The sequence below is a fragment of the Ochotona princeps genome, chromosome 2, assembly GCF_030435755.1.
Source record: "Ochotona princeps isolate mOchPri1 chromosome 2, mOchPri1.hap1, whole genome shotgun sequence".
Lineage (NCBI taxonomy): Eukaryota > Metazoa > Chordata > Mammalia > Lagomorpha > Ochotonidae > Ochotona > Ochotona princeps.
Window position 1 is genome coordinate 5,862,473 of NC_080833.1, and position 20,575 is coordinate 5,883,047.

Below are 20,575 nucleotides of genomic sequence, written 5' to 3' on the forward strand. Positions count from 1 at the left end.
CCCTTCCCTTTGTTTGGAATGACAGTGTGGGCAACACCCACCTCTCCTGCCTGCCCATCCTCACACTGTCCAATCCAGAAAGCAGCCAGCAAAGGGAAATGATAGCTGGTTGGTGCTGCATTGCTATCCTGCCCCGTTCTCTAGGGTATCCAGCGGAGGATCACCGTGACCATCATCCACGAGAAGGGGAGTGAGCTGCACTGGAAGGATGTCCGGGAGCTGGTGGTGGGTGAGTACGTCCCTGCTGAGGAGCTGGTGGTGGGTGAGTACGTCCCTGCTGAGGAGCCTCCTGAGAGGCCCAGTCCCTGCGGGAGGACAGCCGGGCTGGGAGGGAGTAGAGAGCGTGAAGGTGGAGGCCTGGAGTTGGGAGCTCCACGTCTCTGGCTTAATTCCCGTGGAGGTCTGTGCCGGAGGCTGTGAGGGGCCTCTAGGAGCTTGCTGTTCAGTGGCAGAGACAGAGATGGCATTTGTGTGCAGAGTAATTTGAGGAATATGTGTGAAAAGGCTCAAGGTAACAAGAATGATCCGTGAACACTGGGTTAACTTTTGGGGAAAGAGTCTGCATAGGTTTGAGAAAAATGGGTAGGCTTTGATCTTACCCAACTTTGTGTGTACGAGTCTCCGGCCAGCCTACTAGCTAAGTTGTGTGAGCCTTAGAACAGGGGGCAGGATCAGAGCCCCTGTTTCCTCGACACCCCTGGGGGTGGGGAGGCCTCAGAATATGTACTTAGATATAGAAAATCAAGTGGGACAATAAAGGAAACTAGTAATTTGGAGTACAGTTGTCAAAATAGCAAACAGATTTGCAATGTAAGCTCTCCTGTATTGGTGCGATCAGTAGCAAGCCTCAACAGTAGGTCCAGTTGCCATCACTTCAAAATGGTGATAAATAAAAAAGATTTTACCTTCTTGTGATGGGGAAACCTCTGTGGTTTCTGCCTGATGTGGAGGCATGGGTTCCTACTCTTGTCTGTGGTTTATTGCTTTCCTTAATGAGAAAGGAAATGCCAACTTTCAGTTAAGGTTTATGAAAATAAAGACTTCCTTCTCCCCATCAACTGGGGGGGCCCTTGAGTACTGTGCACAGATTTCTTGTGGCTCAGTGGACAACTGACCCCAGCAAGGAGACCACTCCTGCCTGGGTGGTTTTCAGGCTCTTTCCAAGTTTCATTTTATAGGGAGCACTAATCTACAGAGCCGAAGAGATGCTCAGGCGGGTGCAGCGGCAGCGTGGCCTGGGCTGCTCTGCAGAACCCTCTGAGATCTGGCTGTTATTTTACTTAACATACTGTCAGACAATGTTTGCCATGCACCAGAGGCCTTTCTGAATGCTCTGGAAGGTTTAATCATCACATCACAGATGAGGAAACAGACCCAGGGGTTGTGCCCCTCTACCCAGGTGGCAAGAACAGTCCCGTGTCCCCCTGCGCAGTGCCGTCTCCCTAGGCTCAGTCTGAAAACAGCTGCACGATGAGATAGAGCCAGTGGCTTTGGAACTGTTAGGTAAGTGAGGATCAGGTGGCTGGACAGCAGGGAGGCCCGTCACATACCTGGCTGCTGCAGGTTCCAGAGCAGAGGGGAACGCGGCCCTCAGGAGCGACACCATGCTGCTGGCAGTGTGCGCTGCGATGCATGTGAGAGACTGTACAAAGAATCTTCTGGTCAACGAGAAGGCCACAGGCTAATCCAGCATTTTCCACCTGAGTTTAAATCTCCATCCTTTGGCTTAACCCACTCAGACCCTAATTCTCACTTCTGTGAATATTTCAAGATACAGTGTTTATTTCATAATTGTCATAAGTGGTATATGTATTGTTCAATTTGAATCTTTATGGATAGCCTGTAGATAGGACAGTGGGCCACCTGGGTTCATGCATCTGGTTATCAATGTGCTCATACCTGGTTTCTTGATCTGTTCCTGTAGGCCGGATTAGGAATAAGCCTGAGGTGGATGAGGCCGCCGTGGACGCCATCCTCTCCCTAAACATCATCTCTGCCAAGTACCTGAAGTCCTCCCACAACTCGAGCAGGTGGGCTCTGAGGCGCATGCGGGGTCTGCCCCAGTGGGGAGACCAGGACACCCCACGTTCCTTGTCAGTTAGTGACTCCAGGTGCCCTGAGGAAGCAGCTCCCTTCTCACCTCAGAATTGCACCTGTCTTCCCTCCACCCTGAGCGCCAACCAAAAGGAAAGAAGCAGACAGTGTTCTGTCTGCTGTGGAGTGTTGAGAAAGCCCAACATGCCCCCCGGAGGCTTGTCGCTGAGAGGAAGTGCTGTCCTGGGCAGTGGCCGCTGAGGAGAAAGGCCCCGGGAACACGTCCTGCAGCGCGCCAGTGCGGCTCTGGCATTTGGTCTCCCTGCTGCCACTGTGGGCTCATTCTCAGGGCTTACTGACTTGCCATTTATGTCTGAGGGGGACCAGGATGGGCTGCTATAAATAATTGTTTTTAGTTTTTACTTTTGGTTGATTCTGGCCAGGGTTAATTTCTTCTCTTGTGTGACAGTTTTGCATAGGAAGGAGAAAAACAAACCTCTGCTTGTCTTTTTGTTTATTTACATATTTTTTTGCATGTTTGAGAGGATGTAAGTGGCGGAGCCAAGAGGGATACTTGGGTGTCTGGGCGACATCAGGGACCATCTCTTTCTCAGGCTCCGCAGCAACTCCATGTGGCCACCTTCTGACAGAGATTCGAAGCCAGTGTTCAGCTGGAATTCATGAGAAACATCTATCGTAAATTTTCTTTTAGAGTAGTTTAGCATAACACATGGGGAAAGATGGTGTTTGTCACACTGCCGGCTGCCTGCCTCGGGTGACTGTGAGAAGTCCTTTGACCATGCCCAGCAGCAGGTCAGGAGCTTGGGCCGTGCCCAGCAGCAGGTCAGGAGCTTGGGCCGTGCCCAGCAGCAGGTCAGGAGCTTGGGCCGTGCCCAGCAGCAGGTCAGGAGCTTGGGCCGAGCCGCCAGAGACAGATTGGCTTTGTCAGAGCAGTTTATCCTGCTGAACAACAGTCAAATCATCTGAAAGTTGACTGAAGTAAAAAAATCATTATAGTTACCTTAAACATTTTCATTTTAGTTTCAACGAAGCATGTGCACATTTCTTAAGATCTTGTTACACAGCCAAGACCTTTTCTTTAACTGTAGGGAATTCTGATTGCATTTCTTATAAAACCTAAGCCATAATTCACCATCTGGTTTTCAGTTTGGTGGACCATAAACCACAAGCTTGTCAAAAAAATCTTATAAACTTCTGATCACTTATCATTAACATTTTATCATTTTCTTCTTTTTAAAAATAATTTTTATTTGAAAGACAGAGGAAGAGGCCGTGATCTTCCATCTGCTGGTTCACTCCACAAATGCCTGCAATAGCCAAGACTGAACCACGCAGAAGCCCACTCAGTCCAGGACTCACACGAGTGGCAGGGTCCTGAGCACGTGGCCCGTCGCCCGCTGCCACCCGTAATGGACATTAACAGGAGGCTGCAGTCAGAAGCAGAGCTGGTTCAGCCCTAGGCCCTCCGAGATCAGATGCTGCCGTGTAAAGCCACAGAGACTTAAATGACAGCTTCACTGCTACACCAAATTCCCCTCTTTTTCTCATGTTTGTCTACCTAAACTTAACAGCTATTTAATTTTGTAAGAAATATATTTGAGAGTGATCATACTGTCTGTTGATTCATTCCCCACATGCCTGGATGGGGCAGAACCAGAGTTTATTTAGTTGTTTGAAAGGCAGAGTCACAGAGAAAGAGACACAAAGCCAAGGAGAAATCTTACGTTGTCTGAGTCGCTCCCCAGATGGCTGCAGCTGCGGAAGCTGGGCCAGGCTGAAGGCAGGAGGCAGGAGCTCTTCCCTGCGGGTCCAGGAGCCCAATCACTTGGGCTGTTTCCAGTTGAGTTCCTAGTCCCTCTAGTAGGGAGCAGGATCAGAAGTGGAGCAGTGGGACCTGAACTGGCTCCCATGTGATCCAGCGTCACAGGCGGCAGCTTGGCTCAGAACACCCACATGGCCTTCTGCGGCAGCGTTTTCTTTACCTGGACGTCTCAGAAGAAAGGCGCACGTTGTTGTACGCCCTCTAGCAAACTGTGTCCCATGGAGTTCTCTCTCTGTTATCTGTCTGTCTGAATTTGTGTTGCATATTAGCAAATTTGTCCTTTTATTAATTTTTCCCTTCTGTCTTTTCCCTCACCCCTTTTGCCCTCTCTCTGTTTTATTTCTTACTGTACTAACAAAAGCCTTTTCTATGTTTTTTGCAGGCTCTTTCTTGATAAGGATATTCCTAGGTATTTTGTTTGTGTTTTTGCACATAAAGATTCTAATTTATCAGAATGCTTTATGTCTTCATTGCTTTGATAGCTTAGCGTCCTGTCGCCTGCACCCGCCTTCTAGAAAGCATAGTCTATACTGGAGGGAGATTGCTGTCTTCTCCTTGTCCCTGGCGTGTTCCCGTGTGGGTGTAATTTCACATGTAGCTTCTTAAGAGTTCTTACAATTCCGGATCATCCTCTCCTTCCATGAACCTTACTAGGCCTTCTTAGGCTCTCCGGTCACTCCTCTCCTGTTTTCTGTTTTCTCTGTCTGCCCCTCTTGGTCAAGAGTGTAAAAGGCTTGTCACGCTGAAGCTTTGCGTAACTGTTGACTTTCTTTGCTTTTTCCTGTGTGGTGTGAAAACCAAATTAGATTGCAGTCTCTGTGAGGACTCTTTGTCCTGTCAGTGTTTGTCTTCTATATTGATTTTGTTCTTTTGAAGTAGAAAAGAAAAAACCAGCTTTGGTGGTAGAGGTAGTTTTTCTCATCTCTGTCTCTGATTTAGGGAGAAACTCCAGTAAGTCTAAAATTATAACTATTTATGTGTTTGATGAATATTATTGATATAACGCATTTCATTCTTTTTTTATTTCAATTGCCTTTTTAAAAAATTTTTGTTTCTCATGATACAGTTCCATTGGCCCAGGAGTTTCCCCTTCCACCCTCCCATCCCCCCCACTGTTTTCTCCCATAACAATAGTGTAGTCCTTCAGCAACAGTCACAAGTCCATCACTGTGCTATTTAAGTGTGTCATGACGTTGTATAGAGACAGTTGTGTGAAGTCCAGCATCCTATTGTCAGGACATATTTAGCAGTTTCATTGGGGATCCATCTTTTGTTTCTTGATCCAAGCTCCACTTGGTTCACTGCAGAGAGTCCAGCTAGTATGACCACAGAGTTCTTCAAATTATTCACCATTAGCAAATCCCAGGGCCTGTCTGCTTCAGAGTAGTCACCCTCAGACCTCTTGCTTCCCCGGTGCTGTTGCCGCTCGGGACATGCCGGGGAATCCTCTCTAGCCAGCTTAGGTGTCACGGAGGGCTCGCTCCACTGCCAGGCCTGAATCCCCACGCAGCTTCGTGTGGTGGACACGTCACTGTGTGACTTACACCTGCCACTAAGAATCCCTGCTTCTGGTAGTTGCTCAGCAGGGCGCTGCAGCAGCTCCACAGAAAAACAGACAGGAAACTTGCTGTTCCAATTCAGGGATATTTTATTTTATTTTATATTTATTTGTTTGCAAGGCAGAGTCACGGAGACAGAGGGAGAGACAGGCAGAAAGAGATCTTCCATCTACTGGTTCACTTTCCAAATGTCCACCATATTCTGGCTCTTGGCCAGCCAGGAGCCAGGAGCCTGGAACTCCGCCAGGGTCTCTCAGGTGGGTGACAGAGGCCCACCTTGGGCCATCTTCCGCTGGTCACCCAGGTGCATTATCAGGAAGCTAGATTGGAACTAGAGCAGCCAGGGCTCATAACTGGCACCTCAACCTGCAACCCTACAACACTGCCCCCTACAGGATGGTTTTAGTGGAATTGGAATTTCCTTTCTATGAGCTAGGCTTCTGCCGGTGACATGCACTTTTTGAGTTAAATGAAAACATAAGATAGAAATATGCAGAGGTTTCCTATGCAAGTCCAAGCTCCCACCTCAGTTTGTGAACAGTGGCCTGTGGTGGCCCGTGATGGTGTTCACGTTGGGTGTGCAGCTTCGTGGCGCACAGGGATTGGGAGAGGGATTTATGTTGGAGAGCAGCACCCACGTTAAGAAAAAGGACTTACTTCACTTCCATGTCCAGCTGCTACAGTGAGACAGGCCAGCCACGTTCCAGGTTCCCGCCGAAGGCGGAGGTGCGAAGAGGCTCTGAGAATGGCCGTGTTCTCAAGGACTGCTCCTACACTAGCTCATGCTGACACTCAGCATTGCCTCAAACCAATCCGAGTGAAGACTGGCACTAAACAGGGCTTTGTGGCTGCAGGGTGCCAAGGAAAGGCTTCCTCTTACTCCTCTTACCTCCTTTCCGTCGCTGTTTGGGTTGCTTGGTGACTGCCTCATCGGTTGAATCTGTATTTCTTTGATGCCTTTGTGGAGAATTTCTTGGCCCATGCTCACTGCCCACAAGCTAGACATTTGAGGAAGTACCATTTGCTTGGACAAGACAGCAGGGAAAGGATCAGATCTGTACACTGGCCCTTGGAAGGTGAGGAATGACCGAAGCATTCCGGCTCAGAAATGGACTGTTTTTCTACTGGGAGAAGCAGCATAGGACTGTGTTGAGAGAGGGGATGCGGCAGGTGTTGGCCGTGGTAAGGCAGGAAAAGGCATCAGTGGGAAGCTCCGTGGGAAGGTGTTGGGCTGAGTGTTGTACAGGGAGTTCTGGGCAGTCTTGTGAGCCCTCTCTGCAGCGGGCAGGGGTGCTGGCTAAAGGAAGCGTCTTCCCTGAGAAGGGAAGCACGGGCTGCCAGCTGGACATCATCGCAGCTACCACTCCCTAACTCGCTAGTGTCAGCTGACACTTGGCTGCACTGATGGTTGAATGTCAGGGTCTGTGGTGTTTTACTAGTGGTAAAAGCAAACCACACTTATCACAATGGTTCAGAAAAGTCAGTTGGAATTTATTAAAATAATTTTATGGTTGTTATTTTTTTAAGATTGAATTATTTTTATTGGGAAAGTAGATCTTATAGAGACCGAGAGGGAAAGATCTCTGTCGCTCGTTTGCTGTCCAGGTGGCTGCAGCATTCAGAGCCGAGCTGATCCAAAGCCAGGAGCCAGGAATATGCTTCCAGGCCCCCCACATGAGTGCAGGGTCGCAAGGACTTGGGCCATCCTCTGCTGCTTTCCCAGGTCACAAGCTGGGAGCCATATGGAAAGTGGAGCAGCCAGGACTAGAACCAGCAACCATACAGGATGCCAACATTCGAAGACAGGATTAACCAGTTCAGCCTTTGCGCTGGTCTCTCTAGTTTGTTATTTAAATATAAGATTGGTTTTCAAATAGTTTTTCTTGGAAATTATCAAATGATAATTGTCAGGGTCTGGTGTTAAAAAAAATCACTTTTTTTTTTAACTGAAACATTAATTAAGAATCCTGGTTTATCTTATTACTGTATTTAGATCAAGACTCCTAGACTTAAATTCTGCCCAGGTTTCCAGCATTCACCTCCCATGGACATGTGCGGCGTTTCTGAGGCTCAGCAGAGCTGGGTAACGACCTCGAGGCGGCTAACGGCAGGAAGGCCCCAGTGCTCGGTCCTGCTGACTTCCTGCTCTCAGTGTTGACCGAAGGGAAACTTGCCGTGTTCATTCTTTCTTACACCTCTGTCCAACCTCACTGTCCTTCTCATCCTAATCCCTTGGACAGAGTTCACCATTCTTACGTTCATAGGCAGACAGAAGCGCATCAAAAATTTACCAGAGCAAATTAATACATCTGAATATTCTTTAAGGGGGGGCAGCAAGAGGATGGAGAGGCGCCCTTTTCCCCAGGGCGATGCTCCCCGCTGGGTGCGGATCCTGGCAGAGGCTGCAATAGTGGTTCGAGGGGACCTGGAGGATCCTGAGGGGCTCAGCGGGACTGTAGTCGCTAGAGCTGCTTTTGGGCGACTCCTCGTGTCTCTCTGTCCGTAGAACCTTCTACCGCTTTGAGGCTGTGTGGGACAGCTCCCTGCATAACTCCCTTCTCTTGAACCGAGTGACGCCCTACGGAGAGAAGATCTACATGACCCTGTCAGCTTACCTGGAGGTGAGGAACGCCAGGCGCCGCGCACAGCCCTGGGCAGTGGGCGATCAGAGACCCGCTTCTTCTTGGCATACCTGCCAGTACATCCTTACATTGCTTCATCTGCTTGTACTTTACTTACTGTTCAGATCATGTCACGTTCTGTTCCTGGGCTATAGTTAGTCAAGTCATCTGCTTTTTGTTTGTTTTACTAAGGCTTCAGCATTAGTAGCCTACTCAGCATTCGTGAAAGCATGTACAATTTTCAGAAACCCCTTCTTGTTTCTGAAGAACAGAGCTTGGTGGGGTTAACAGCCCAGCCCCTGCAGCCAGCCTGAGTTCAGGTCCCTGGGCTCCCCATCTCTGCCTGCTCCTCTCTGCGTGCCTCGGTTTGCTCACCTGTTAAGCAAGGATGACAGTCATTCCTCATTTCTCTGAGGAATGCAGCCTAATCTTGCATGTGGTGTCCCCTGAGTGGCTGTGGGAGTCCTTGCTGCCCCGGGATGCAGGCTCACAGCACAGGTCTCGCGGCGTCAGCACCCCTGCCTGTCTGCTCGCAGCTGGACCACTGCATCCAGCCAGCCGTCGTTACCAAGGACGTGTGCATGGTCTTCTACTCCCGTGACGCCAGGATCTCCCCGCCGCGCTCGCTGCGCAGCCTGTTCGGCAGCGGCTACTCCAAGTCGCCGGACTCGTAAGTTTCAGCACACAGCATGTGCTGCCCTTGGAGGTGCCCAGCGTGCTGCCCACAGTGAGTTCACAAGGAGCCATTTTGGTGACTGTTACGTGACTGTCATGGGATACAGTGCATTTAGCACGGTGTGGCTGAGTTAAGCAGGGAATGAAGAAATATCACCTGTGAGCTCTTCCAAGACAGTGTTGGAGGGACTGAATATTCTTTCCAATGACACCGTTACAATTTACAACAGTTGACTAGAGGAATTTCCCCTGTATAAGGTTTATTGTACATATTTCGGATATACCAGAATATGCTAAGAATAATACGGTAAATGCTTGTGCACACAGTGTTAGGACTGTTAATGATACAAAGGAAGGAAGGTTCCTCTTCCCTCGGAATCCCCAGAATTTGTTTGTCTTTTTATTACAGTCAGACTTTCCCTCTCGTCTCTTCTGTCTTATGGGAAGAAAATGAATTTTTAGATGTGTGTTTAATTTTTGTATTTGTGTTATAAATTTCCCAGTTTCTCATTCTAGCTTATTTATTCTGTTGAAACACCAGTGGCCAAAAGATTGAGATGAGAACAGCTCACTGCAGGGAAAAAAAAAATCTAGTGAAGTCTAGAATAGGAATAGAATAGTGACTGATAAGAAGTGTCTGCAGTTAAATCTTCAGATAGGTAGCAATTTTTACAGAGGAGGTGGTATTTTAATTTAGGAAGAATTGAGGTTTACCTGTTGTTCTACAAGAAATTGAACAATTGTTTTATTTTTAATAGCAATCGAGTCACTGGAATTTATGAACTCAGCTTATGCAAGATAGCAGACACAGGTAGTCCAGGTAAGTTCTTAGGCAACGGGGAGGTGCTTAGCCACCGCTGTGTGTTATGAGTGTATTACAGAAGATCTCAGAGCGTCTAGCTGAGGAGGCATGGGTGTAAAATCGCATAGGAGCTAGGTGTGTTTTACAAGTCAGATTTTTTTTTATTAAAGATTTATTTATTTAAAAGGCAGAGTTACAAAAAGAGAAATCTTGAATCTGCTGGTTCACTCCTTAAGTGGCTACAATGACCAGGACTTTGCCAGGCCAAAGCCGCAACTCCAGCTGGGTCTCCCACGTGGCCGGCAGGGCTCCCTAGCACTTGGGCTGCCCCCTGCTGCTTTCCCTGGATGGTGATAGGGCCTGAGGTGCTGTGAGCGCAGGCAGGGATTTTTTTTTTTTTTTAAAGATTTTATTGTTATTGGAAAGCCGGATATACAGAGAGGAGGAGAGACAGAGAGGAAGATCTTCCATCCGATGTTTCACTCCCTAAGTGAGCCGCAACTGGCCGGTGCGCGCCAATCCGATGCCGGGACCAGGAACCTCTTCCGGGTCTCCCACGCGGGTGCAGGGTTCCAAAACTTTGGGCAGTCCTCGACTGCTTTCCCAGGCCACAAGCAGGGAGCTGGATGGAAAGTGGAGCTGCCGGGATTAGAACCGGTGCCCATATGGGATCCCGGGGCTTTCAAGGCGAGGACTTTAGCCGCTAGGCCATGCCGCCGGGCCCAACAGGCAGGGATTTAATCCACTCCACCGCAGCACCAGCCCCTCGAGTGAGGTTTTGGTGGTGGTGAGTCAGAGTTGCAGTAATTTGGTTTCTGATGTGTGAAATAGTTGTAAAGAGGCCAGCCTTGGCACAGCAGGGTAAGCTGCAGCTAATGACTGGCATCCCGTAGGAAGTGCCAGTGTCAGCCCAGCTCCTCCACCCCTGATCCTTGTGCCTGGCAAGGCAGCAGAAGATGGCCCAAGTGTCTGGGTCCCCTCCACCCACAATGGGGGACCTGAGTGGAGTTCCAGGCTCCTGCCCTCACGGGCCTGGGTCTCTTGGGGAGTAAATCAGCAGAAGCAAAATGCTCTCCATAAGGAAGGACCTGGCACAATAGCCTAGTGGCTAAAGTCCTTGCCTTGCATGTGCTAGGATCCGATATGGGTGCCGGTTCTAATCCCGGCAGCTCCACTTCCCACCCAGCTCCCTGCGTGTGGCCTGGGAAAGCAGTGGGGGACGGCCCAAGTCCTTGGGACCCTGCCCCTGCGTCTACCTTTTGCAGCCACATGGGGAGTGAACCAGCAGATGAAGAGCTGTCTCCCTGTATCTCCTTCTCTCTAAAATCTGCCTTAAAAAAAAAAAAAAAGACTTTGGCAGTAGCCTGCATTCTTGCAAAAACGCATGAACAAGTCAGGCTTGTTCGTTTCTGTGTCTGTGAGCTGTGCAGTTCCTGCAGCCAAGTGGGCTTCGGCAGCACTTTGTCTGGAACCAAGAGCGGGAGCAGAAGTCAGGCGTCCTCATAACATTTGGTTAGTGTGAGTTTGAGTCACTTTAGCAAACATATATGGAGCTACAGGGGGGAGTTAGAGAAATGAAGATGACTTTGCATTGGATCCAAGTCCTATTAGCAGCTAGTTGTAAATGTCCACATAGTCCCTTCAGCAATTCTTAGAATCAGCCCAAACTCATGTATTTCTCTTTTAAAACAAGTATGACATTTCAAAAAGCAAATAGAGGGGGCCAGAATTAAGGTACAGTGGGTTAAACCTTACTGTGCCACACAGGGATCCCATGTGAGCTGGGGTTCAAGTCTGGCTGCTCCACCTCTGATCCGTCTCCTGGCATGCAGGGAGTGGAGGGGGAAGTGCTTGCTAATGGGAAGGCGGTGGAGGATGGCCCAGGGCTTGCATACCCCACCACCCGCCTGGGAGACCCCACGGCGTTCCAGGCTCCTGGCTTGGACTGGCCATTGCAGCCACTGGCAGCATGAACCAGCCGACTGAAGATCTCTGTCCTCTTTCCACCCCCACCCTCTTCCATCCTCCCTCCCTCCCTCCCTCCCTTACTCCTCCTTTCTGTGTCTCTCTCACTGTCTATAACTCTGCTTTTCAAATAAATCTGAAAAGCAATAATAAGAAAAACTAGTGGAGTGATGGGGATTAAGCCGGCCGTCACCTACCTACCACTGAGCTCCTGCTAGGGGGCATCTCTTCTCACTTTCTTCATGTGAGTGTATTTTTATGTATTTGGAATCATAGTGTATAAACTATTTAAAACTTAATTTTTAAAATCAGAGTTGTTTTGGGGAGAGGCATGGTTTTTTAAAATAAATGAATAAACAGAATCCCCTGCAGTTGAGACCAGACCGACTTCGTTTGCTGTGTTTGGTAGGAGTTACTAATTCCTTCTCACCGGATATCAGGACTGCATTCTGCTCTAAGAAAAGTGTGGTTCTCCTTTTCTTAGGCATGCAGAGAAGGAGAAGGAAGGTGCTGGACACGTCGGTGGCCTACGTACGAGGCGAGGAGAACCTGGCCGGCTGGCGGCCCCGTGGGGACAGCCTCATCCTGGAGCACCAGTGGGAGCTGGAAAAGCTGGAGCTCCTCCACGAGGTACGGGCCGCCAGCATGGGCTCCACCCTGCGCCCCCACTCCGGCTGGCCCCCGCGGGGTCTCGGTGAGCTCTGTGTGTGCAGAGGCGACAGTGTCCCTCTTCACAGGTGGAGAAAACACGCCACTTCCTGTTGCTGCGGGAGAGACTCGGGGACAGCGTGCCCAAGTCCCTGAGCGACTCGCTGTCGCCCAGCCTCAGCAGCGGGACCCTGAGCACCTCCACCAGCATCTCCTCGCAGATGTCAAGCACCACCTTCGAAAGCGCCGTCACCCCCAGTGAGAGCAGCGGCTACGACTCGGCAGACATCGAGAGCCTGGTGGATCGGGAAAAGGAGCTGGCCACCAAGGTGGGAGCCCTGGCTGCGCTGCCCACCGAGGGGCAGGACCTGCCGAGCCTTCTGATGAGTCCCTCTCGGTGCCTGTCTCGAAGGGCCTCTGGTTTAAGCCTGTGCTAGTACTGTAGATGGAAGTCAGTAGGACCCAGAGGCCTGCACTACGGCACTGCAGGTTCAGCCACCACCTGTGATACTGGCATCCCAGATGAGCGCCAGTTCGAGTCCTGGCTGTTCCACTTCCTACCCAGCTCCCTGCTGATGTGTCTGGGACAGCAGCAGAAGACCTGGATGGCACAGCAGGCTCCTGGCTTCGGCCTGGCCCAGCCCTCGCAGCGGCAGCCACTTGGAGAGTGAGCCAGAGAATGGAAAATGTCTCCATTCCTGCCTCTGTGTGTGTGTGTGTGTGTGTGTGTGTGTGTGTGTGTGTGTGTGTAACTCTGCCTTTCAAATAATGAAGTTTTTTTTGTTTTTAAGAGAAAGGTTTCTCTGGCTGTGAGGATAGATTTGCAGTGCAGAGGGCCCTCCGTGCAGTGGTCCCGTGAGAGACAGTCATGGTTTCCACACAGAGCAAAGAGGAAGTGAAATCGGAAGAGGAGGACACAGGCTCTTTGAGGATGAACGTCAAATAGCAACTGACTAAAAAGGAAATATAAAAACAGGAAGAGTTGTGTTTCTTTTCTAGGTTTTATTTACTTGAAAAGCAGAAACAGAGAACTCCCTCTGCTGGCTCACCCCCCAATAGCTAGTGAATGGCTATGGCTGGGCTAGGCCACCAAAGCCAGGTGTCTCCCACACAGGTGCAGGGACCAGGTCCTGGGCCCTTTGTTTGCTGCTGTCTGAAGCAGGAGTTGTGGAGTGCAGCCAAGAGGACCGAGTCCCGGCACTCCCAGTGGAGGGCAGGCATCTTCACTGTCGTACCAACATTTGCTTTTCAAGATTTATTTATTTGAAAGCCAGAAAGAGAGAGTGAGAGAAAGCTATTTGCCATCTGCTGGCTAATTCCTGAAATGGCAACAAGAGCCAAGACTAGGCCAGGAAGCTGAAAGTCGGTGTGCACCTCCCACATGCCTGGAGGGAATCTGGAGCGGAACAGCTGGGGCTTGAACCATTGCTCCAACATGGGATGCCAGCATCATAGACAGCTTAGCTTGCGTACCACAATGCCTGCTCCCCATCTTAAAAAAAAAAAAAAAAGTGACAGAGAGGGAGAAACAAAGAGACCTTCTGTCCAGTGGTTCACCTCCTAAATGCCCACAACAGTTCGGGCTGGGCCAGATGAAGCCAGGAGCCCAGAGCTGCATCAGAGTCTAGCACATGGTCACGTTGTCCCAGGGACTCGGGCCCTCGTCTGCTGCCTCCCAAATGCATGAGCTGGGAGCGAGGGTGCAAGTAGAAAGCCGAGACTCAGACCAACGCTGTGGTAGGGGATGGCGGGGTCACAGACAGCGGTTTAACACATGCTCTGCTCCACTGGCTCCCTCTCTGTTTTCATGGAATGATGGTCCGGTTTATTTGGGAAAATGCATCCTCCCAGAAGGCCCCTCACCTCTAGTACAGAATAGTCTGAGGAGGGATGCTTTGGCATTCTTAGCATTTCTAAACAGTGACATTTGCAGTAATTCACTCTTGTAGCCTTTAGAATGGCTTTTTAAATCCCTTTGCTTGGGGTTGGCATTGTGGCATAGTGGGCAAAGCTGACACCTCTGTTGCTGGCATTCCATAGAGATGCTGTTTCATTCCTTGATGACTACACTTCTGATCCACATTCCTGCTAAAGACCTGAGAGAAGTAGTGGAAGATGGCCCAAGTGGCTGGGCCCGTGCTGCTCACGTGCAAGGCCTGTACGCAGCCCCTGGCTCCTGTTTTGGGCGTGGCCCAATCCTGGCCATTGTGTCTGTCTGGAGAGAGACCCAGAGATGGAAGATCTCTCCTCTGCATCTTCCTCTCTCTAACACTTTCAAGTAAGACAAATAAGTCTTTAAAAAATTCCAAATACGTAAGTCTTTTCAAAATATCCATATGGTTTTATTATCTTTCTTGTAAGTTTTACAAATTTATTTATTTATTTAAAAGTCAAAGCGAAAGGGCAAATTGGAGCCAGCCATTCTGTCTGCTGGTTGACTCCTTAGGGCCGGGCCAGACCAGAGCCAGGAGCCAGGAGCTTCTTCCAGGTCTCTCACATGGATGACAGGGGCCCAGCCTTGGACCGTGTCCTGCTCTTCCCTGACTGTTACCAGGAGCTGGATGGGAAGTGGAGCAAGCAGGCAAACATTTGCTCACATGGGATGCCGGCATCGCAGGTGGTGGCCTTCCCTGCGCCTCCACAGTGCTGCTCCCTGTTGTCTTTCTTGATGTGTACTGGACTTCCCTTGCTATAGGAAACTATTTTGAAGCTACTTTGGGAAAAATATTATTTGATTCTACAATAAAATATATAGGTAAGAATTATCAATAAGCTTGGCCTAGATGCCAGGATTCACCATCCTAGGCACTGCTGACAGTGCACTCTCCAATGCTCAGCACGTGAGCGGCTCTGCTCCTTTGCCGCCTTTCTGCCCATGCCTCGTGTGATGGTCCGTGTGACTCGCTCTTCCCTCTCTCCTCCAGTGCCTGCAGCTTCTCACCCACACTTTCAACCGAGAATTCACCCGGGTGCACGGCAGCATCAGCGATTGCAAGGTGAGCACTTCACGCAGTGAGTGGGTGCTTGAGCTCTCCACAGCAGCTCAGGTTTCTGTTCCCAAATGATGCTGCTTTTCAGTGGCTTTAGAGGGACGTTGCATTGTGTTTGAACAGCGTGATATTTACTGTAGTTTCTCAGATGAGAAGTACCAACTTCTGAAGATAGAGTGACTGGCATGGGGGCCTACTTGGCAGTGTCATGTGGTTCTGGGGGCTGGGGCCCAGGAAAGCCTAAGTTCTTGGTGGCAGGAGGTCGTGCTGCCCTCAGCAAGGTGTGAAGTGAACACTCAGGGAACTTTAGTCTCGCTCACTCCGTCTGATCAGCCTGACCATCCTGCTGGTCCTTCACCACTCATCCTTGCCTGAAGGGGTGTGTATACTGACTGCTTCTTTGCCTGGAGTATCCTTCTTTTATTTTTTTTTTCTTTAAGATTTTTATCCATTTATTTAAAAGGAAGAGGGAGAGAGGTGGAGAAAGGTGGTGGAGAGAGATTCCAGCCACTATTCACTCCCACGTGGCCACAATTACCTGCTCCAATATAGGCCAAAGCCAGAAACCAGGAACTCCTTCCTGATCTCACAGGGGGTGGACAAACTCAACTACATTGGCTATCTTGGGCTGCTTTCCCAAGACACATTGGCAGGGAGCGCGATTGGAAGCATGGCAGCCAGGGCTTGACCCAGAGCTCTGACAGTGAGTGCCCTCCGAGCCCCAGCACTTGCCCTGGAGCAGCCTCCTTCCAGATTTTGCTCAAGGTTGGCCCCCTCTTGGCTTTGAGTTTTCTGCTCCAGTGTTGTCCCCTTGGAGTTGCCTTCCATCCCAACCAGAAAGGAGCTAGAAGCTCCCGAATCCCGAAGCACAGCCTTCCTGCGCAGCCCTTGTGAGGTCTTGGGGGACCAGCCTGTCCTCCGCCTTCTCCAAGCAGGCAGGGCGTCTGCCTTCTTCTTAGGATGCCAGCACCTGCCCTGTGGAGGGTGCTCAGATGTACGTGAGAGGTGCTGCAGCCTGTGCGAGTGGGCAGGTGGGGCAGTGGCCGTATAATAAGCTAGTTTTGCCTCTCATCATCTTGGTCCCTGATGGGACACTCAGGCTGTTAAGTATCTAGAGGTTTGTTTCTCTTTCATTTCTGTTTATCTCTTCATTGTGCTTAGAGGCTTCTTTGCCTGAAGACCTTGTGCGTCTTCATGCAGCGAACGTGTGGCGGAGGAGTGGTGAGCCGTCAGGAGCTGGTGGTGCAGGACCAGAGCAGCGTGCTCCCACCTGGTCTCACCAGCTGCCTCTGTTCTTCCAGCTGTCGGACATCTCTCCGATTGGCCGGGACGCCTCTGTGTCCAGTTTCAGCAGCGCTACCCTTACGCCCTCCTCCACCTGCCCCTCCCTGGTGGAATCAAGGAGCAGCTCCGTGGATCAGAAGTAAGTACCCCCGTTGCACCAGGAAAGCCAGCCTAAGGGGCAGGAGAGGGTCCACCCCCGCTCGGGGTGACACACGTGTTGGAGGCACAGGGCTGGAGAGACGCTCCATGAGTCACTGCTCAGCTGCTCCTCCGCATCCCTTTCGGCTCGGTCTGTCGTTCCGTCCCTGCCCCCACTCCTCACCGCGGTCACATTTTCAGACCTAAGAAACCCCATCTTGGGAAAAATGTTTTGAAATGACTTAAGAGAAAATGATGCCACAATAAAATCAATAAATTAGGCCTCAGTTCTCTGACCCACCATCAGGTCACTCTTCGGCAGTGCCCTCTCAGACTCCTGCCCAGCTCCAGACACTGGAAGCCACCTGTCAGAACCCGCCTGGGTCGCACTGACCTGTCCATCTTACTGTGCCAACCCTGATGCAGTTGAATGTGGCTGCAGACAGAGGAACAGCCCGGCCATTGTGTTAAATTTAGGGTGCCAGCAAATGTAAGGGATTATTTTGTGTGCTACTGAGAAGGAAAGCCAACTAAATTCAACATGCCATTGACTGTAAGATGTGTCCTAATTCAAGAAATAATAAGGTAGAAGAAGCAGGCCTTTAAAAATCAGACATGCCTAGGCAGCACTTCTCTAAGATGCCTTGCTGCGTGTGGGAGTTCACTGTTCACGTTGTAGCCCATAGGACTGGGCCGAGTCAGCAGGGCACCTCTGCCCGCTGGGACTAGGCACCGACAGCCCACCCCATCAGGGTTCTCTAACAGATTCCCAGACAGCCACCTGGCCGCTAGGGAGCACGCTCAGAGAAGCTGACACCCAGCTGGGTTTTTGAGGCTTCAAACAGGAAGGGAGACAGCCTCAGTGGTCATCGGTGGCCACCCCCTATAACTCCTGAAGGAGGACACCTGGGAAGTTCAGCGTGGACTTGGTGATGGCGGCTTGTCCTCTGCTGAGCACTCGCCAGCCAAGCTCACAGCCAACATCCAGGGAGAAACCTCATGTTCCCGCTGCAGGGACGGTGGTGCCCCTGGGCCTCTGTCCAACCTTAAACCTCTCTCTCTTCAAGGACCCCAGAAGCTAATTCGCGGGCCTCTAGTCCATGCCCGGAATTTGAGCAGTTTCAGATTATCCCAGTGGTGGAAACGCCCTATTTGGCCCGAGCGGGAAAACATGAATTTCTCAATCTCGTTCCAGATATTGAAGAAATTAGACCTGGGTGAGTACTGCATTGACCACAAGCACCAGGTATAACACCAACACGAGTCACTCACTTCCAGCTCCTCTATGATGTTGTATATGCGGTCTAGCACACCTTAAAAAATGCATTATTTTGGGATTATTGTTTCAACAGTCATCGTTTATTTAAAAGGCAAAGAAACAGGGAGAAGGAGAGGGGAAGGAAGGAGGGAGGGGGAAGAGGGATCCTCCATCTGCTGATTCACTTTGCAAATGCCTGACAGCCAGGACTGGGCCAGGTTGAAGCCAGAAGCCAGGAGCTCCATGCAGGATGCCCACAGGGATGTGCTGCCCTCCACTGCCTCACAGGTGCATGGCCAGGAAGCTGTGTTGGAAGCAGCACACATACTCAGATTGGAAGGGCAGTAGCCAGGACTTGAACTGGCACTCCAAGATGGTGCTGTGCCGCCACCCTTGCCTCCATCTAACGTGTGTTGGATCTGAGGAGGGAGGGGCTCAGCTGTGCCCCTCCCTCGTGCTTCTCCTGCCTGGGACAGCCGCTTGTGGTGCCAAGGGCTCTCAGCTTCACAAATGACCCTGCTGCCACGGGTCATTCGCCTGCTTGGTGGAACCTGGAGCCTTGACGTGGGAGAGATTTTTTGTTGGTCCTCAGCACGTCATTATTGCCTTTTTGTGAAAAGCTTTGGGGCTGTCTCTTTTAGCTCTGTGGTCTCGAAGAAAGGATACCTGCATTTCAAGGAGCCGCTATCCAGCAACTGGGCTAAACACTTTGTCGTGGTCCGTCGCCCTTATGTCTTCATCTATAACAGTGATAAGGACCCAGTGGAGCGTGGGATCATTAACCTGTCCACGGCACAGGTGGAGTACAGCGAGGACCAGCAGGCCATGGTGAAGGTGAGCCTTTCCCTGCCTTGGATTTCCATTGCCACCTACACCATTCCTTCTGCTGTGGAACGGCTCCTTTACGCAGTGCTGTGTGTCCTGTGGACATGGCCGGGTGGTCCCTGCAGTCACTTCTTTTCTGTCTGTGTTCCTTCCAGACACCCAACACCTTTGTCGTGTGCACAAAACACCGCGGGGTCCTTCTGCAGGCACTCAGCGACAAGGACATGAACGACTGGCTGTACGCCTTTAACCCACTTCTTGCTGGCACAATAAGGTGGGAAGTTGTCCTCTGCTTGCTCTGCTAGTCCTTGGCCTCAGGGCTAGCCAGGCAAAGAGGAAGGACAGTGTTGTAAAGGGTTTGAAAGTGAGGGGAGGAGAGACAGATGCAGAGGTGTGGCTGTAGGAGAGCAGCTGTGTCCCCAGCTACAGGGGAGACTTGGCTGCATTGCAGGGGTGAACCCCCTCTTTTCCTCTTGCAGAGGCCTGCAGAGGGGCTCAGGGGGTCTGAGTAGATAGAAGGTCTGAGTGCCCTGTGCTTCAGCCTCAGGTCCTCAGAGGGGCCTGAGATACTGGCATTTCCAGAGGCCCTGGAGACCTGGGCCTGCTGTGCCCAGTTGGAGGAAGCTGCCAAGGAAAGGGCTGTGAGGAGAGGAGCCCCCAATCCCAAGTTCTAACTCTGCCCCTCGTCTGTCGCCCCAGGTCTAAGCTCTCCCGCAGATGCCCAAGCCAGCTGAAGTACTGAGCGACTGCGGGGGCCCTCACTCGCCTCGGGTGATAAAGAAAGTGTTACCTCTCTCTCTCTCTGTTTCTCTTGCTGGGTTCTCCCGTGTCACCTGTGGCTTCACTGCTGCCCCCTCGCCCCCACTGGTGCCAGCTCGCGTGTGCCGTGGCCACTGCCCTGTGTTCGTTCTTCAGTGCTGAGACTCGTGTTAGTAGCATGTGGCCCAACAAAAGGAACAAGATTCACACACAGACACACAACACGCACAGGACGCCCCGGAGGGGACTGATGGCTTTCCGCATGATTGTTGGTGTCGTTTGGCTTCCTCTTGTACGCTAGGTCTGCCTCACCACCACTCTAATGTCTGTCCTGCTGGCTTTGGAGACCTTTGTGTTCCAAGGCAACAAATGACTCGTGCTTCTTTCCTCTGTGCCGTCACTGTCATGGTTCTTGGAGGGCTGAGAGACTAAGGAAGGACACGTCCAGCTTTGTAAGAACCTGAGAGAACAAAACCTCCTCCTCCCCCGCCCCATCTCTTTTTGCCATGGCCACTTCCTGCACCTCTGTTCAGGGACAAGGCTGCCGTGAGCCAGTCAAAATTGGACTTCCTTAGAGCATAGTCATGGAATGTTCCTCAGTGGAAGGGAAAAGAGAGACCTGCATGGCCCGGGCTACTGGCTGCTGCACTCCTGGCACTAGAAAGAGGACTTGAGAGGCCATGGACCGGGCAGTGGGCAGTGGGCAGTGGGAGCCTGTGACCCCTTCCACGGGGTCTCTGCCCACTGCCCTGCTCTTCAACAGCGTCCTGTTCTGCCTGGCCGCTGGCAGCGGTGCCATGGATTAGTTAGTATAGTGTCACACAAGTCTGCCAAGGGGGCCTGGCGTGATGGCTCTGGCCGATCTTAGAACTGACGTGCTGGGTGGCACCTCTGAGATGGTGTCACTCCTCTCTGAGTGTCTGCTGGGAAGCCTGCCTCCAAACCCGTGGCCGCCTGCAGGGACGCGTGCCACCCCCCAACTCATGAAGAAGCAGGCGTGGCAGCTGTCGCCCCCTCTGCCCCCATCCCGCCCCCACTCCAGGCAAAATCAAACACACGTCCCTGGGGCTGGCACTGTCCCCTGCCTGGAACTCCTCCTCTCCTGCCCCCTCCATCTAGCTCAGAGTGGTTGCCCCAGAAGAGTGGAGGAAGCTCTCCGCTGAGATGCCTTTTT

General features: G+C 51.2%; 1 protein-coding gene across 5 annotated transcripts in view; it reads left to right on the forward strand.

Moving 5' to 3' along the window:
• The window catches only part of KIF1B (kinesin family member 1B), a 147,098-nt gene extending 127,661 nt beyond the window's left edge, over positions 1-19,437 (forward strand). For all 5 annotated transcript variants that reach the window (XM_058674961.1, XM_058674930.1, XM_058674937.1 and 2 more), the window contains 13 exons: positions 145-229; positions 1,925-2,030; positions 7,943-8,057; positions 8,594-8,727; positions 9,491-9,552; positions 11,984-12,129; positions 12,237-12,476; positions 15,072-15,143; positions 16,439-16,560; positions 17,627-17,776; positions 18,459-18,651; positions 18,798-18,916; positions 19,342-19,437. In XM_058674961.1, the coding sequence (XP_058530944.1) occupies positions 145-229; positions 1,925-2,030; positions 7,943-8,057; positions 8,594-8,727; positions 9,491-9,552; positions 11,984-12,129; positions 12,237-12,476; positions 15,072-15,143; positions 16,439-16,560; positions 17,627-17,776; positions 18,459-18,651; positions 18,798-18,916; positions 19,342-19,384 (1,587 nt within the window). In that variant the 3' untranslated portion in view covers positions 19,385-19,437. The remainder of the gene's footprint in view (positions 1-144; positions 230-1,924; positions 2,031-7,942; positions 8,058-8,593; positions 8,728-9,490; positions 9,553-11,983; positions 12,130-12,236; positions 12,477-15,071; positions 15,144-16,438; positions 16,561-17,626; positions 17,777-18,458; positions 18,652-18,797; positions 18,917-19,341) is intronic.
• Positions 19,438-20,575: the final 1,138 nt, after the last annotated feature.